The sequence below is a fragment of the Pholis gunnellus genome (assembly GCF_910591455.1).
Source record: "Pholis gunnellus genome assembly, chromosome: 7".
In the NCBI taxonomy this organism is placed as follows: domain Eukaryota; kingdom Metazoa; phylum Chordata; class Actinopteri; order Perciformes; family Pholidae; genus Pholis; species Pholis gunnellus.
In genome coordinates, this window is record NC_136533.1 from 8171576 (window position 1) to 8188656 (window position 17081).

At 41.1% G+C, this 17081-nt stretch overlaps 2 protein-coding genes across 2 annotated transcripts; both read left to right on the forward strand.

Moving 5' to 3' along the window:
• The first annotated feature begins 73 nt into the window (after positions 1-73).
• Positions 74-3781, forward strand: LOC306698756 (YY1-associated factor 2-like). The gene is made up of 4 exons (XM_079163226.1): positions 74-220; positions 571-699; positions 2628-2780; positions 2904-3781. Exons 1-4 carry the CDS (start codon positions 132-134, stop codon positions 3142-3144), a joined length of 612 nt encoding a protein of 203 aa, XP_079019352.1. The 5' UTR covers positions 74-131; the 3' UTR covers positions 3145-3781.
• A 798-nt stretch (positions 3782-4579) lies between these two features.
• On the forward strand, positions 4580-16714 carry gxylt1a (glucoside xylosyltransferase 1a). Its single transcript, XM_079162999.1, has 8 exons — positions 4580-4904; positions 5462-5554; positions 6227-6410; positions 6632-6763; positions 6858-7109; positions 8108-8231; positions 8692-8864; positions 11989-16714. Exons 1-8 carry the CDS (start codon positions 4687-4689, stop codon positions 12148-12150), a joined length of 1338 nt encoding a protein of 445 aa, XP_079019125.1. The 5' UTR covers positions 4580-4686; the 3' UTR covers positions 12151-16714.
• Positions 16715-17081: the final 367 nt, after the last annotated feature.

Sequence of the window (17081 nt, forward strand, 5' to 3'; positions counted from 1 at the left end):
GACCTTCATCATCGTTGTGTCCCATTTACTGCTGCTTCTGTCTGTAGTGATTACATTAAAGGTGATTGGGTGAACCCGTGTCACGTGACCGTCCTCGACAGGAGTTTCCACGACAGCTGAGCAGCAGCTAAATGCGTTTCTTTTCACCTGTAACAGAGATCATTGTTAACTCCATTGAGTCGAAGTTTCGTAGAATGGGTGACAAGAAGAGCCCCACAAGGTAAAACAGTCGCTAGTGTCTGTGAGTGGAGACTTTTATCGGGCCGTTTGAGAGCAGGAAGCTCGGTCAATGGATGGAGCTTCTTTTTTTTCTTTTTTTTTTTTTTTTAAACTGAAGTGTTCATGGCGGCTGGGCTGATGGTTTAATAAGGGGCAACTGCCTGAAATCTCCCCTTTCCTCAATGACTCGACTTTCTGGGCAGATCACAACTTTAGAGTCGTGTCTTTTCCTGTTCCGGTAACCGTTACCGAACAGGGGAAGGAGGGGGGGCGGGGGTGTTCTTTTGAAATCATTGCGCTCATTGCAAACATGGCGTTATCACAGTGTTTTTGTTTTGTTTTTGTCTGAAGGCCAAAGCGGCAATCGAAGCCCTCCGCCGCGGACGATGGGTACTGGGACTGTAGCGTCTGCACGTTCAAGAACACCGCGGAGGCGTTCAAGTGCATGATGTGTGATGTCAGGAAGGGTACGTCAACTCGGTAAGCATTGCTGGAGCCGTTCATTTCTAAATAATCGAAGCTCCGCGGGACTATTTTAACCGTACGCGCAGTTGCAGGTTTATCAGGTCACGTTACACATATCCATTACAACAGCCCGGCGATAAAATCTTATCTTTATGAAGGGTTTAATGTCCAGTTTTTGTTGAAAAGGTTTGAGATAGTTGCTGATTTAACTTTATGGACAATTGGGAGTGCAGGCCCGTAATCTACAGATATCTACTGTGCCACGGAGGTCATGTCTTTAGTATTGTTTATGGGAATTTAGCAAATTTGATAACCTTTTTAAGGGAAAAAATGAAATAATATTTTTTTTAATAAAACTTAATCTGTGTTTGGGGGGGGGGGGGGGGGGGGGTCAGAAGTTACACTCACTATTACGCAATACAATCAACATCATTATAATCCAAAGTCTCCACAATGTCCATAGAGTTCAATGAACACATCTATAAAACACAAAGCATGAGAACGTTCACAAAGACAGGGTTTATTGCAGGGCTGTTGTATTAGACTACAGTAGTTTAAGCGAGGTGGATTTAATGAACCGACAACTGAGTGTATGTTTGGGTACTTAAGCCAAAGATGTACCTATATACGTATGTGCTAGATGGGGAGAATTCATCATACAGGGTAGCATAATACTGTTCTGTAGGACTACATTACAGATTATATCTAGAAAGGTGAGGAAAAGGATAACTCTCAGCCCGAGAGATGGGTCCATGAAGGCATCTCCTGGGGAGACTTTCACAAAATGCCTCTATTTACTAATATCTGGGCAGTTTTAGCTGCACAGTGGTGCTATCGAGAAAGATCTTGCACAGTCCCGATCCCTTTTTGTTTTGTGTCACAGACGGTCTGCCAGTATTGAATTATAGAAATAGAGAGAGACCCAATGGAGGTGAATTCATCTCTCATCGAAAATAAAGGGGAGTCAGTCTGAACCTTCAAACAAAAGCAGAAAGTAACTTTAAAAAGATGAAATTAGGGAACTTGTAAAGTTAAAATGATGAAAGTAGGAGAAGAAAAGGGAGAAATTGAGTGCCGCAGGGATGACGTATGTTTGTAGAGCAACCCCGGATATTAGCATTGCACTGGTTCCCTCGACAAAAAGCAAACGGGATTATTCCGATGGATTACTGCAGAATAAAAGTTCACACACGTTTATGATACTCCTGATTTTTTTTCTTTTTTTGAAGCACGAGTTCAATCAGCAAAAGTTAAACGCTAACGTTAAGCTATGAACGGACTACACCACGGTCTCATGAGCTTCCATTTAAATTTGTATTCGGAGGTACACTCAAAACAATTCAAGGTTTTAGCCCCTTAGGACGACGCAGGAAGTACAGTCTAACTCATGCACGTACCTTGTCATTTTTAAGTGCCTTCATCATTTCAAGTGTTGATGTATTGTGTACACAACGAGGGACTTGTCGACTTGATGGCATTTTGTAGTCTCATTGAGCCGCTTGTTTGCAACCATATTTTTAAGACACGTAACCGCTTCAAAATAAACGAGGGGTATTCACTGGCGTATTTTATATCCTAGAACAAAATGTTTTACTCTCTTAAGCTTATGTTGACCACAGACCTTATTTCAGTTATCTAACAAAAACGTTGACGTTAAGACGAGGGATTCAGAAGTGAGAAATTGCTGACTCATTCCTACAGCCCTCTTGCCTGTAATTGTACACAGAGAATGGACTGTGGATTTTGTCCCCCATCACTTATTTAATTGTCCCTGACAGGGGACAGTAATGGCTCTCTTCACAGCCGGGAATGATTCCTCCAGGTCAAATTGAATAGTTGCACAGTACAAAGCAGTGCAAACCAAACGCTCACCCTACTCGTACTGTATGTCCCGTGATATGAAGGTGACTATGAGGGCCATTGACTGTTTCTGTCTCTTTCAGAAAACCACGGCCCGTTTCTCAGCTGGTGGCACAGCAAGCGAATCAACAGTTTGTACCGCCCACGCTCCCCAAAAAGGAGAAGAAAGAAAAATCAGAGAAAGACAAGAGCGATAAAGAACCAACACTGAAAAAGAAAAACCATAAAAAGATGAGGTAATTTGGTACATGCTCGTCATATTCGGGGGTCTTTTGATCTTGTTGCTGGTCAACATATCGTGTTCTGCCCGAGCAGGTTTCAAATCTGTTTTTGTTTCGGTTTGTTTGTCTCCTCCCCAGGCCCAGGTTAAAAAACATAGACCGGAGCAGCGCCCAGCATCTAGAGGTCACAGTTGGAGACTTGACAGTAGTAATCACAGACTTTAAGGAGAAAGCCAAACCCACGTCCACTTCGACAAGTGCTGCCTCGGCGGACCAACACAGTCAGAGCGGCTCAAGCTCCGACAACACTGAACGAGGGGTCTCCAGATGCTCCTCGCCCCACGTGGAGGCCTCGCCGGTTAACGGAGAGACTCACTAACCTTTTAGCACAACCCATTCTTCTGCACTCTCCACGGCCTCAACCAGAGATTGATCTTCAACTTGCATTAATAATACTATAGATTCCAATGTGATAGCTGTTTTTTGGGGGCTGTGTTTTTCACTGCCTCCCCGCGATGACAAAGAATTCAGGACGTATATGCTGTGCGCGCAACTCAAAGAACTGTTGCAACAAGATCTGTCCTGATGAACTGGAAACAAAGGAACAGTAGCATTAAATCCTGGATTTCTGCCACGTGTTGTGGTTACTTGTGTTTTAACACTTCAGTGTTACGTCAGCAACACACCGGGTTGGCCGTAGCTGCACACAATACTTGATGCATTATGAAAGAAAGAGAAAAAAAGTCATCTCAGAATTGTAGTTTATCCTTGTATTTTGTTATCGTTATTTGCACTTAATGGCGTTCTATGTTCATGATAACATTTTTTTAGCATTATTTCCACTTTTCCATTGTCAGTAAATCATAACACTTCTGGTCACTGGCTTCATTCAGCTCTCATTTTATGCCATTGGATGCAATCTATTTCTTTTTTTTTTTCTTTTTTTTAAACTGTCTAACATTTGAGTAAAAATATTGAATAATTATTCTAAGTAATGCTTCTCATTCACTTGGTAGAGTTAAGCATGATTTAATCTATAGAATGGTTTATATTGTAAAATAATGTTAAATAAAATAAGTTGTAGATATATTGGATATGTTTTTATTTAATTGTTTTTCATTATTAACAGGAACAGTTCATAAGACACATGGATTTCCTAAAAGTTGCTTTAACGGAACATACCTTTTATGAATGATGTGCTTTATCAACTCCACAGTCAATGGATTATATGTTTGAATGTGTTAAACCTTTTTACCCTCACTATGACCGATACGTTGCATAAAGGCAAGACATGAAAGGGTAAAAGACTTGGTAGCCAGTTCAGGTCAATCAATGAGTCGCACACACTTCAACGTACTGTATGTGGGCGTTTGTTTTTTTACCCTGCACCATGCTCCTTGTCGTTGCTGTAGTTGTGTCTTGAAAGAAAGGCCTTTAGAAACAATGATGGAAAGTAACTAACTTTACCACCTTACCATTCATAAGTGAAACCTTGATGTACTTTAGCAAAGGTCTGGTTGCTGTATTCAGTGTACACACCACTTCCACAGTCCTCATTCTTAACTTGCAAGCCAAGAAAATGGGATTCTGGTTGAGTCACTTTCTTAACCATTTACCAGAATATGTGACTCTGTGTTCCCATCCTGTGCGACATTAGGAATGATAGTATGTACTTTTGCGGTGAGCTTTGAGTCGTTGGTATCTACCCGTCTGTCTAATGCTGTAACGTTACTGACAGATAGTTAATCAGTCTAAACACACGTGTAACAGATGTGGGTGGGGCAGAAAACTGTAAACAGCAAACTATGCTCTTCGGTTCAGCTTCTGACTTGACATTTGTGAGATAGATTTGTTAAGGTCGCATCGTAGCTAAGATCAACGACAAAAATGTTGAGTTAGCGCATACAACTGGAAATGCAAAATGCGATGCTATCATCAAGCATTTCTCCTGTGCATGGTCAGCACCTTCTTTTCACTGTTGTTTGTGTTCAATCAACTAGCCTCCACCTTGGAGGACGGAGACGACTGGGACCTGAACGAACAGGGGATACCCGACAGGCGCAGTCGTGACACCGGGCACCTTCTCAGGAAAAAGCCCGGACTCGCAGGCCTTCGAGACCGCGATGAAGGGCTTGACAGGTAGCTTGGCTAGCTAGCTAATCTCTGTCACCTAACGTTCATTTCATTACTGAGCACATTTGTAACTTAGCTACTGGTTAGCTTTACCTACATTTGTACGCTAGTTGCTATAAGGTTAGTGTGACTGTTAAGTTTGACCAAAATAACACATACTATACCGTTAAAACGTTAATTGACACGCTAAAGCTAGCTTTAACGGAAAACATAGCTAAGGCTACTCAGCCGAGCTGATAATTAATCATTAACGTTGGCTGGATAAATTGAAAATATGCTCAGCCTATTAATTGTGTTGTTTCACACCCACGGTCTATAAGGTTATGTGTTTCACATTGCTAATGCTTTCTTGTATAAATATATACGCTACCACCTGTTAGCTAGATCATTGACTAGCTAACTAACTATTAACATTACTGCTAACTAACTAACGGCCAACTGTTTAACAACTAACGTTAACTGTAGGAGGTAGTTCAGGGCAGATCTAATCCTTAAACATGTCTGATGTATAAGAGATTCATTTAACTTTGAGGATCCAAAAGATCATGTTTTCATTCTGTCAGGTGTAGAAAACTGTCAGTTTCTTACTGGAATCCATATTGGAGACTGCCTGCTGATGTTTGTGGAGTGAACTGCTTATTGGAATCATCTATTAGGTATGACTGATTTTGTGCATCTCTATTAACATATATACCAATGTTATTTACAAACAGTAGACTTCAACTTGCAACTCGCACATACTTCATAAGTCAACGGTTCAGAGTAAAGGCTGGGCCTATTGATGCACTCACAGTGTACCTTGAAACTACTCTTGATCATGAAGTCATAAACACAAGCAGTTCTCAGAAACACACATACTGACAACACTTTCAGCCGTTAGAGTAAAGCCATCCCATGATCATGAGTACATGAAGGCAGTGCTCATTTCTATATCACATTTTAACCTGAAACCTCAATGTTGCTATCATAGATAGACACATACACACCACTATACATACTAGTATCTTATTTGCAGACTTTTGTCTTGCTAAAGTTTAACCTATGCTTGCATCATCAGATGCAAATGTTAAAAACTAGAGTCTTGTACAAAATTAACATAATTGAGTCTATTATTGTGTATTTATGTAGGCCTATCACATTCATTAGAGATAGTCCTGATCTACCTTTCATTAAACCCGATGACAATTCCAACCCTACATGGCTGAGCACCAGTCAGCTGAGCCTGCGGGTATCTTCATTACTATTGCAATTGTCAGTGTATCCATGCTGTTGTATGAATACAAACTGAGCTTGGTTACTGATTTATTGGACTTTGTCTTGGCTCTTAGAAAGAGATCAGGCTCTGAAGTCAAGGAGCATGGTGATGGGAGAAGTCACCTGGCTGTGGTGGCCTGTGGCCCCCGGCTAGAGGAGACTCTTGCCATGTTGAAGTCTGCTGTTCTCCTCAGCAGAAAGCCTCTGCACTTTTACATCTTTGCTGAGGATGATCTACAGGACCACTTCAGAAATGCTGTAAGTGTCTTCCCCCACAACACCAGGACTTGCATGTACTTGTGTGTTAATGTTCAGGTTTTACATAGTTTCTTATAGCAATATCCAATTATGCCATTGTCATAGAATCACATTAAGAAGGCCTTATTGCAACCATTGCACACCTTGTGCAACTCAAGTCAAAATCTTACATGTGGATATTGTTGATGTAAACCATTTCTTTGTGCTATCTTTTCTTAAAGCTGGACTCCTGGCCCAGGATAGTTCAGACCAAGTTTAACTACACCATCTACCCCATCACTTTTCCCAATGCGAATGCAAAAGAGTGGAAGAAGCTCTTCAAACCTTGTGCCTCCCAGAGGCTCTTCCTGCCAGTAGGTCTAGACTCATCCTTCCTGCGTATAACTTGTAACAATAACACATTTAGCAACATTGGCTCATGACTTTTTGTATATTCTGTGTTTCCAGCTGATTCTGAAGGAGGTGGACTCTTTGCTCTACGTGGACACAGATATAATTTTTCTGCAGCCAGTAGAGGACATCTGGGCCCTTCTTTCTCAGTTCAATTCAAGCCACTTAGCGGCCATGGCTCCAGAGCACGAGGAGCCACGCATCGGCTGGTACAACCGCTTTGCCCGCCACCCTTACTATGGCAAGACCGGCATCAACTCAGGGGTCATGCTCATGAACATGACGCGCCTCAGGGAGAAATCTTTTAAGGTAATGTGCAGGTAGCTGTTTGTGTGTGTGTGTGTGTGTGTGTGTGTGTGTGTGTGTGTGTGTGTGTGTGTGTGTGTGTGTGTGTGTGTGTGTGTGTGTGTGTGTGTGTGTGTGTGTGTGTGTGTGTGTGTGTGTGTGTGTGTGTGTGTGTGTGTGTGTGTGTGTGTAGTGCAATCATTGTTACATTCTGAATTTCTACCGTTTGGGGAGCCCCAAGAACCCCCAAGAGAATTTGACGCTGTTTGACTTAAAACTATGCGATTTCTCCCTGTAATTATTATTACTATAGTTAACTATATAAATCTTGCTATAGTTTAACAACTTTCATCTGAACATTTAATCCTTCAGTAAAATCATATTGTGAATAATCAAAAGAGCAGATTAAGAACACTTTTAAATGACGTTTCATTTATTATATTTATTCACAAATAACAACAGTTCACCAATTATTTTACAAAAGGACGTGGACATCCTATCACTGAACTACAGCACCATCGTTCTCAGCATCCTTCTAAGCAGATGTGAAAAATCGTAATGTCATAATGTCCAGGTCCACAGGCATGTTTATGTGAAACGTATGGCTCAGTGTTGATACAAACACTACTACACATTTAATGTGGGCCGTGTCGAGGTTGGTAGGCGGATGTTTGTATTCTCATCTATGGAGTTATATGATGTTCGCCTATTTTAAACAACATCTCTACATTCAGTTAGTCATTGAAACGTCTTGAGATGTGTGAAATGTAGACATTGTGCAATAGTTGAGAATGCTGAAGGCTTCAGGAGTAGCTGTACCACCGAGACTGGCCAGCTGAGGTCACTCTTGTAATACATTTCTAAACCGTCACAATGAGCACACTGGCTTGAAAGACAAAACAGTTTCTTTGAGTTGATGTGAAGTGTTGACGAAGTGATTAATTTAGCAGAATTTCTGTTTATGACTTCCTGATGCAAACTGGTATGAATGTTCTCTTGATTGCTGTATTTTCTCTTTCTAGAATGACATGACAACAGTTGCACTGAAGTGGGAGGAAATTCTCATGCCCCTTTATCAGAAGTATAAACTCAACATCACCTGGGGGGACCAGGACCTTCTTAATATCATATTTCACCATAATCCAGGTTTGTGCAATCACATACTACATCATGTTTTGTCATGACTCTTAAATTCCATGGAGTTGAATGTCTGAACTTGTCCTAAATATGATTGTATAGGTCTTAAAATCTATGCGCTACTGTTGTCTTAACTGAAAATAATCAAGACGGTCGTTGGAATTTTTTTTCCACTGTATTGGCGTAGTGCTTAAAAAAACAAAAGTAACAACATGCTAGCACACATCAGATTTTTTTATTATTGTGGTTCGCCTCCATCCACAAAGAGCTGCCAGACCAAAGCTACTATTAATCCCTCAATCATGGGGGGGCCTTTGCAAAGGTAGAGAGACTGTACGAGGTCAATTACCACCAGTTGATTAATATGATCCAATGATCTCAGCATGCCCCTGTGTAAAATAGCACTTACTGCCTTCAGGTATTGCAACACATCAGAAGAATGTCTCTTCTGTCTCTTGCTGTTCTACAGAAAGCCTGTATGTGTTTCCCTGCCAGTGGAACTACCGTCCAGACCACTGCATCTACGGCAGCAACTGTCAACAAGCTGACCGGGAAGGTGTCTTCATTCTCCACGGTAACCGGGGAGTTTACCATGATGACAAGCAGCCGGCTTTTCGAGCCGTCTACGACGCCATCCGAAAGGTAGAGTCCGCCTCTCTAACGAGGAATCTGTGGTTGTTCTACAGTCAAATAAACAACTCGAGGCTTATTTGTTAACAATCGACCTGTCTTGCAAAAAGTCCTTAATTGAATGAAGTAGGTTTATTCTTGCTAAAGTTTTTATAAAGAGCATTCCAGACAGTTAAGTGGATGACTTAATGTAAGGGGAAGTAATGTTTGAAAGGCTTTGTTTATTCTAGTGCGGATAGGAGTGGTAAATATGACTTAAAATGTATACCACAGTATTTTAAGTGTTTTTTGTAGTGACTGTATCAGGATATTACAAAATTAAAAGGGAAACTAAACTCAAAACATAATTCTACCAATTCTCCCTCTATTGGCAATGTGAGGGAACAAAAGCTGATGTTTTTTATTGGCTCCAAATAAGAATAAAGATGAGGTTTAGACCTGCACGTGTTTTGCATGCACTAGCCTGCCCCATAATGTGATGTGATTCACTCCTAGTAACAGCCATGCTGTTGGTTTGACTTGTGAGTGCATTTTATAACCTGGATTTCAGCAATAAGAAATGAGAATAACATTACACTTAAAATAATTTAGATCATTGAAGAAACCAAACCCTGACATAACTTTTTATATTTTAACCCACATGAAGAAAGAGTGGAGACAGCTTTGGACCAGAACCGTGAAAAAAGACACATGGACGGTGAGCAGCGGCTCATCTAGAGCTTCTGCGGCCTGTTTTTTTATCAGCAGAAATAGACCAAATTACCTGATAAGGGCTGGCAGTAGCAGCGCCGGCCGAAGCAGCAATGCTGTCTGTGTGGACATCAGGCGTGCTTTGTGGCTGCCCGAACCTGCTAAAACGGACCGACAGCAGCCTGGACACAACCACACACATTGTAAACTGTGTGGGGGGTGATGCAGTTCATCAGGAATTGCAAAATCCATGTTGTGGCTGAGAGGATACTGGCAACTGTGATGAAACCAGTATACCGCCCACTCTTAAGCATTCTCTCTGGTCCCTCTGTGTCTGGTGTCGGTCCAGACTATTTGGTGGTCATTGCATTATCAATAGGCACTCCAGGCCATTGCAGTGCTTAATCAATAGCCTGCTACACATTGCCGTCATCCTGTCTTAGCTCTCCCAAACCAGACAAATCAGCCCCACCCTGCTTCGGTCGCTTTAGATGTTTTCAGATAAAAGGCTGAAAGAAGATGAAGTGAAGAAACGTAACAGCCAGTGAAATTGTGTTGCTCATTGATGTGCTTTTAAAAGTTTTTGGACATCAATGGAAGTCTTTGGCACAGAGCGATAAGCTTTTATCAGATTTGGGACACACAGACAATGCTTGTTAGTAGGAGCGATTCATTGTTGTTTTGGTCTTTTCATTGGATTTGTTGACAATAATCTCCACCCTCATACTGTAATATCCTCCTCTTGGTTTTGTGCATAGACTTGGAACAGCTGGTGAGGCCTGGCTGCATCTTCACGCCTTCTGTAAACTCTAAACATTTCCTTTTGAGTTGGTACGGCGCCCCTAAAGAGCGCTGCCAGTAAAGACAGAACTGGGATTCAAAAAAAGTTTGACATCTGTCAAATTGACTTTGCGTTATTTATGCGTTTTCAGCTTCCATAGCTTAAAGAGTCCGCTACACATCCGTCATCGACGAGGGAGCAAGTCAGCCGGAGAGCTCTCTGCTGCGTTGGCGGCTCGCCTTCGATCGGCCCTTGTTGATTTCAGCACACCGGTCAACATGCAGGCAGCGATCGGGGGACTAAGGGAAGCCTCATTAGCTGGTCTCCATCCATTACCGCCACGGGGCCCAGCCTGGCCACTATCAGCGCGGGCAATGTTCTCAGCCATTAAGTAAACGAGCGGCCTTCATTACGGTGCACTCGGCCCTCGTGCTTCCATCAGTCTCTCCGACAGCACAGACATACAGCATCCAAGACAGTAAATGCCAGACTCCACCTGGTTTCAGGAGGCGGAGGAGTGCTGCGGTTTGTCATTAGTAATCATAATACGAGTCCTGTATTAAATAAACAAGACCTTGTTGTACAATTAGCCTATTAGAAAAGAGCACGGTCTGACCGAAGAGCATTTCATCCCTTTGTTGCTATATTTTTTTGAAGCTTTTATCCGCACTTCCTGTTGCTCCAGCTCCTCGGGCCCCCTCCCACTTTGTTCCCTCTCAGTCCTTGGAGGGCCGCATCCTAAAGCCTGGAGCAGGCAATTCTGGAGGAAACTCTCATTTCCATCCCACCAAGAGCTCCTTAGTCAGCCCAGTTCTCCCAGCCAGCAGAGGAGCTTGCAATAAAGAGCGCTACCATTACGCAGCCAAGCCCACAGAAGAGTTGTAAAATCTTTAGTGCTGATGCTAGTTTGAGACATCGTGATGGCTGTGTGGACAAAGTACCCGCAGCATCCACATAAAAATCGATAGGCGGCTGTTAATGGTGCTTTATTGCCTGTTGCAGTATATGAAAGATAATAAAGAAAGTGTGCCTTGACTTAGCTAATGCTTGGCCAAACTGGAGTCAAATGAGATGCTGTAAAATAGTGATTTCCTCTTATTTACTAGAGCAGTGAAACAATGGCGTGATAGGAAAACAAAAGGCCTGCATCCTTATTTTCATACTGTACGTGACAAAAGCCGCCGCTGCTTATATTAACTGGCTTCAGGGCTGGAAGTTTTATCTTTGCTGTTCACTTGGTGACACAAAAGCAGTCAATAATGAAGCATATCTGGAATGCTGCAGCTGTAGCTCCCACCAATGCGGTTACGCCTTACTGAGCCCATTCTTGTGTAGTTGTAGTAACAGATATTCATCATCCAAACACTCTCTGAATTGACAGTTATGAATCAAATGCAGACTGTTGTTGTCTTGGAAGTGACAGTGATAAATGTGGCACTTCATTTTTGTGATTTGAACGCAGTTCTCATTGTCCCATCATGGCTGCCACAGCACGCAACAGGTATATAATATAACACACAAAAAAAACATGTTGAGTCTCTTATGAGTAATGTCAGGAGAAGAGCTGAAATCAAAAGGACGCATAACTGTGGCTGTTCAAAGCTGCAATCTTTATTCTGCAATGAGAAATATAATACATGCACACTTTTGTTGTCTTCCTCACAGTACACATTCGGTGAGAACATGGAGACCTCACTGCTTCAGCCGCTGGAAGCATCGCTGCAGACCACCACAAATACCTACTGTGGAAGAGCCAGTCACCTGTTTACGAAGAGGTTAAAACAGAGCATCGCGTCTGTTCAACGAGATGTCCCGCAGAGAAGATGATCAGGACAGCGCAGATATCATTGATATGTGGAAGTAGAGTCTTAGATGTAAGACAATCCTGTGGTAGAGTCACAAGTCAGTCTCAACCACAGACTGGAGACAATCTCTCTGGTTCCCTTTCTAGAACTAGGTGGAAAGAATTATAGAGTTAAAAAAAAAAAACTACATAGAAGAGCCAATCCAGAGTCTTTAGGGTGGCTCCTCATATTGGGACGGTGACATGCAGAGGTTGTGTGTCTGCTGGTTCGTAGCAGGAACACATGCACAGCAGCTGGGGCCTGTGCTAAGAAGCAGGATTATGGGTTTTGGGAGGTAACTTCACAGCGGCTCCGGAGCTGGTTATGTTCAAGATAAGAGATCAACTTGTTTAAAAGCCCAACTGACCAATCAAAGCCTGGTGAATGGATCGTGAGATAATATTGCACAAATACAAAGAAGTTAAAAATCATAATCCAGGGTGAAAGCAACACATACTTAACTGCCAAAAGCAGAAAGGAAAGCTGTCAAAAGAATCTGTGCGTAAATGTAAAGGTTCATAATATCTCTGCCTCATCTAGAGCTGTATTTTAGCCTCATTCTTTCTGCTTCAACCCCGGCAGCGTGAAACAGACTTCAAAGCAAAATAATAAATAAAAAATAGGCTATAATAATTCAAAGACGTTAGTAGACTTCTTATAGTACATCATGTAAGTCGGGCTGTACTGAATAGATCAAAGCTTCATTCATAACGTTGACATTCGAATTGGATAAAGATTAGCCTAAACTAATATCAGGCTTATTAGTATTATACTATTTGTATTATATTTGTAATATTCATGCAATTTATTTATGTCCTCCAAGTCCGTTTCACATAAAAAATAAGGCTAACATTTTCATACATAATTTCCCCATGGGGATGAATAAAGTATCTTCTATTCTGAAAGACTACATCTAAGCAACACAATCATTTAATAGAATACACAAACGTAATATAGTCAGATCTACTCATAGATGGGGCCGTGATATTGTAAACCTACTAATTTATGCTTTCACACAGTCGGCTTGTTTATGATTGGTCATATGCTGCAAACACCGGCCCTTTTATGTGACCGCGCTCATAGCCTCATATGAGAAACCCTGGGAGGGTTTAGCAGGATCACAGTTGTTAGGGTTAGTTAAGCCAGACAACCAAAAGATACCCTGGGTAAGTACAGGCCTCTGCTCTGCTAATGTGATAACACACACACACACACACACACACACACAGGCGGTTCGCTCACTGTTGCTGCTGTTTAAAGATTAAAAAGTAATAATAACCTCGGACCTCTCTTTCCGCCAGTAAACCGCTCCAGATTGTGAGTCACGGTCGAGGTTTTATTCCTCCAGAATTTCGACCAATGACAGCGCGTTCTACACCAGGTGGCCGTCCGATACGTCCCCATGCATGTAAATAGATGATTGTAGTTAAACTTTACTTTGGTGTACCTTTGGTAGGCGGAGACATTGTAAAACTCCCCTTTGTGGAGACATTGAGCTGGATGACTCGGGGCAACACTGGACCGTCGTCCGTTTACAAACCGCGTATCAAGATTAGTAATGGTGAAGGATAATCTGTGGAACAGGTTATATGTTGTTATTCTTCTGTGAAGCCAATGTCGGTACATATCTATCCGGTGAACACACCACAAATGCTTCCTCACCATGGTGGAAAATGCACTGACACTTTTGAGAAAGAACCTACAATCACTTTGTTGTTTCAGGTCTTTTGGAAAAAAAGAAGCACAGCAGGGTACTTAAATATGTACTCTTAGAAAGTATTTTATTAGAGCTGTTTTAATATAATTTTGCATACAGGTTTTGTACTAGTGTTTTTGTCACTGCAGTATATATTGAAAAACAAGGGTTATTGTTAGTTTCACAGCAATTCTCTTGCTCATTAAGAATACTTTAAACTATTCATTATAGTTGGACAGCTGTGACAGGAAGCACTTTTGATGTCTACCTTGTAACTGTAACATGAGGCTATCATTTCATTTTCTCTGGTATGGGAGTTTGTCAAAGAGTTGTTTACTGTACACTGTATTAGCGTTTAAGTATTTTCAGTAACTGCCAATATGAAGATAATATTATAACTGGAACAATGTCATAGACAGCAGTTAGGTCTCAATCAAGCGTCATCTGCTCCAAGACAGGTTTAGCAAAAAGTTGAGACATTGGGGATCGTAACATATCACAAAATCATATCTGTGATTTCAATGTTTCACTGAAAACCAGCATGGACATTCAAGTGTATATCAAATGTATGGGAAATAAATATTTTTATCAAAAAGCATTTCCAATGGTGTCTGTGATGTAGTATCTCTAAAATACGCTTGAAGTTTGAATTTTTAAATGTGACACAGCTTTTAAGTAAGTTTTATATGATGAAAAAAGTATGGAATTACAAAAATTAGGACTTTGTAATAGGGCTAATTAATTCTGGTGTAACTGAGTTATTTGGCTGGCATTCCTTCAGTTGGCCATGCTCGGTTCTCCTGTTCTTACATTTTATTTTGTATTCTCATTAAGTCGTCTGCACCAGCCTCCATAACCACCTGACATAAACTATACTTGTTGCCAACTCACTCCAAGCGAAACCTATAGCATGATCCGTGTCCTGGAAGGAAGCAGCAAGCTAAAAAAAAGGAATTAATGTGCGAGTGTGAAGCCTTCAGAAACTGTTGTTAGATGGCCGAAAAGAAGCTGATGTGTCTGGGTCAGTAGCCTCTGGCTCTTCATTTCACAGTCAGATTGACAGACGTGCCTGGAATAGCCAATCGATGTGCACGATGAATTTAAAGTGGTCACTATTCTAAGAAGCTGTTAGATGTATGCATTTCTATTTCTGAGAAATTACCAAGTGTGTATTGAGTTGGGAAAATGTTTCTATATTTTAAGATTTGCATAAAAGCTTTTAGTTGTATTATAAGCTAATTAACATGTCTATAAGAAAGGCTTATGAGTTGGCTCTGGTTCATGTATTTAATAGAGAACCACTGTGATAGACGCTCTTCGTACTACTTTGTTCTAATTTAACAACAGTGTCGTTTAGGTGGTTAAGGAGTGCTTATGTTGGTTTGCTGAGTGAGCAAAAAAAGACCTACACAAAAAACACTAGAGGTCAATTTATTTCTGCCACAATCCTGTGATTATACCTTTTGTAGAGAAATATTCAATGGCATTATTGACTGCCGTCAAACACAACCCTTAGTAAGATGGATGTTTACAACTTCAATATGCGAAAGCATATTGCGTTTTTAAGGGGAAAGGCTAATGCTACTACTGCCTGGTTTCACTCCCCTGAGTATAATGGTGATGGAGGTCTCATTCTCTTTCGGCCTAACAGGAACTGCCGATAGATTATTCATGTTATTGCTTGCACCACTTGGCCTCCGTAATGTTCGATAGCAATTTAAAGCTCAGGCATAAATTAAAACAGTCAGAGGCAAATGGCCCAACACAAAGTAAACAGGTTCACAAAGTAAGGATTACGCAATATTAGGCCGTGCAAGTCCTCAGCATCCTCTTAACATGTTTGGCAGATTGCATTACAACTGGGACCAGATGTAGAAATGACAAAAAACAATGCATACACCATGTCCCATTCATAAACTGGAATTTAGTCCACTGAGAATGTGTCTGCAGACCATGCATACACACAGTTTTCTACAACAGATGAATATATACGGAAAAACCTGCAATAACTTAATTTTTTTTTCTTATACTTTTGGGGCAGCAGAAACAAAAAGTGATCACAACATTGACATATCTTTTAAGTAGCAAACAGTTTCCAGTTTACACATCCAGCACTTACACAACATTATCAATACTTTAGAGTCGTGTTTCTGGCCACCTCCTGAAATCTACTTTCAGCTCTGTTTTTAGTCTCTACCATCTCCTGAAAGAAATATCTGGTTCTGGTTCCACTATGTTCACCAGCTCTGTGACCATCTGATGTTTGGTGGTGAGCAGGTAGTGCACAGAAGATTTTGGATTTTACGACATTGTTAAAAAAAGAATTGAAAAAGGATGGAGAATATTTGGTTAACAGAATCTCTGCTGTATGGAAAATTGTTAGCCCACTTCTATTGTTTCGGGCGATGTGTTCGGCTATCAGCTAACAGCTACCGGACTGCACATGCAGTTGACTTTATTGCGGCAGCTCAGCCGCTGCTCTGCGGCCAGAGACAGTTATTCCTTGACTTTTTCTTGGGCATCAATTTCACATTTACACACCTATTGTCAAAAAATAGACCTGAAGCCTGAATAAACGCTTCAAGTCTCGGTAACGCCCAGGAGACGGAGCTGAGACAGCCCCTGCATGGAGCCGGTGCAGACATCTGCATAGATCAAGATGAGCGCCTATCTTTTGTGTGAGATGTGCGAGTGAAAAACACATCTGACACACTTGCGGTCTAGACGGGGTTAACCCATCTAGACACAGCTTGCTGAGATCTGCACTAAGATCTACTGAGTCCCCCATTCTACTTCACTGAGTTTTCAGAGTAGGCTTCATATAGAATACAGCTTGATATGTTGAGGGCTGCCAGGAAGACATCTAAGAGAAATAAAAGCTCTGTTGAGGCTTTCTTAGATGTCTATCCAAAATGTCATCACTTCATCATTTTATCCCATTAGACATTTGTGTGAAATGTGTCATAATTAGCATATTTAATCTTGAGTTATGGCCAGAATTATATTTTGTATTTTTGTATTATATTATGTCGAAAAAAGTCATACAAATTAAAAATATAGAATGTCATAAAATGTTACAGTATAGTATGTCAAAAAAACTATGGTATATTGAAAGAAAAATCATAATATATTAGTAAAAAAAAAGTCATAGAACATTGAAGAAGTCTTAAAAAGACAAAATATAGAATGGCGAAAGAAAAATCATAGTATAGTATGTT

Coding starts and splice junctions, on each gene's coding strand:
- LOC306698756 (XM_079163226.1), top strand. CDS start 132: ATGCGTTTCTTTTCACCTGTAACAGAGATCATTGTTAACTCCATTGAG. Junction 700..2,627: donor AGGAAGGGTACGTCAACTCG/GTAAGCATTGCT, acceptor TGTCTCTTTCAG/AAAACCACGGCCCGTTTCTC. Junction 2,781..2,903: donor AAAAACCATAAAAAGATGAG/GTAATTTGGTAC, acceptor TCTCCTCCCCAG/GCCCAGGTTAAAAAACATAG.
- gxylt1a (XM_079162999.1), top strand. CDS start 4,687: ATGCGATGCTATCATCAAGCATTTCTCCTGTGCATGGTCAGCACCTTC. Junction 4,905..5,461: donor CGCGATGAAGGGCTTGACAG/GTAGCTTGGCTA, acceptor TCATTCTGTCAG/GTGTAGAAAACTGTCAGTTT. Junction 5,555..6,226: donor TTATTGGAATCATCTATTAG/GTATGACTGATT, acceptor CTTGGCTCTTAG/AAAGAGATCAGGCTCTGAAG.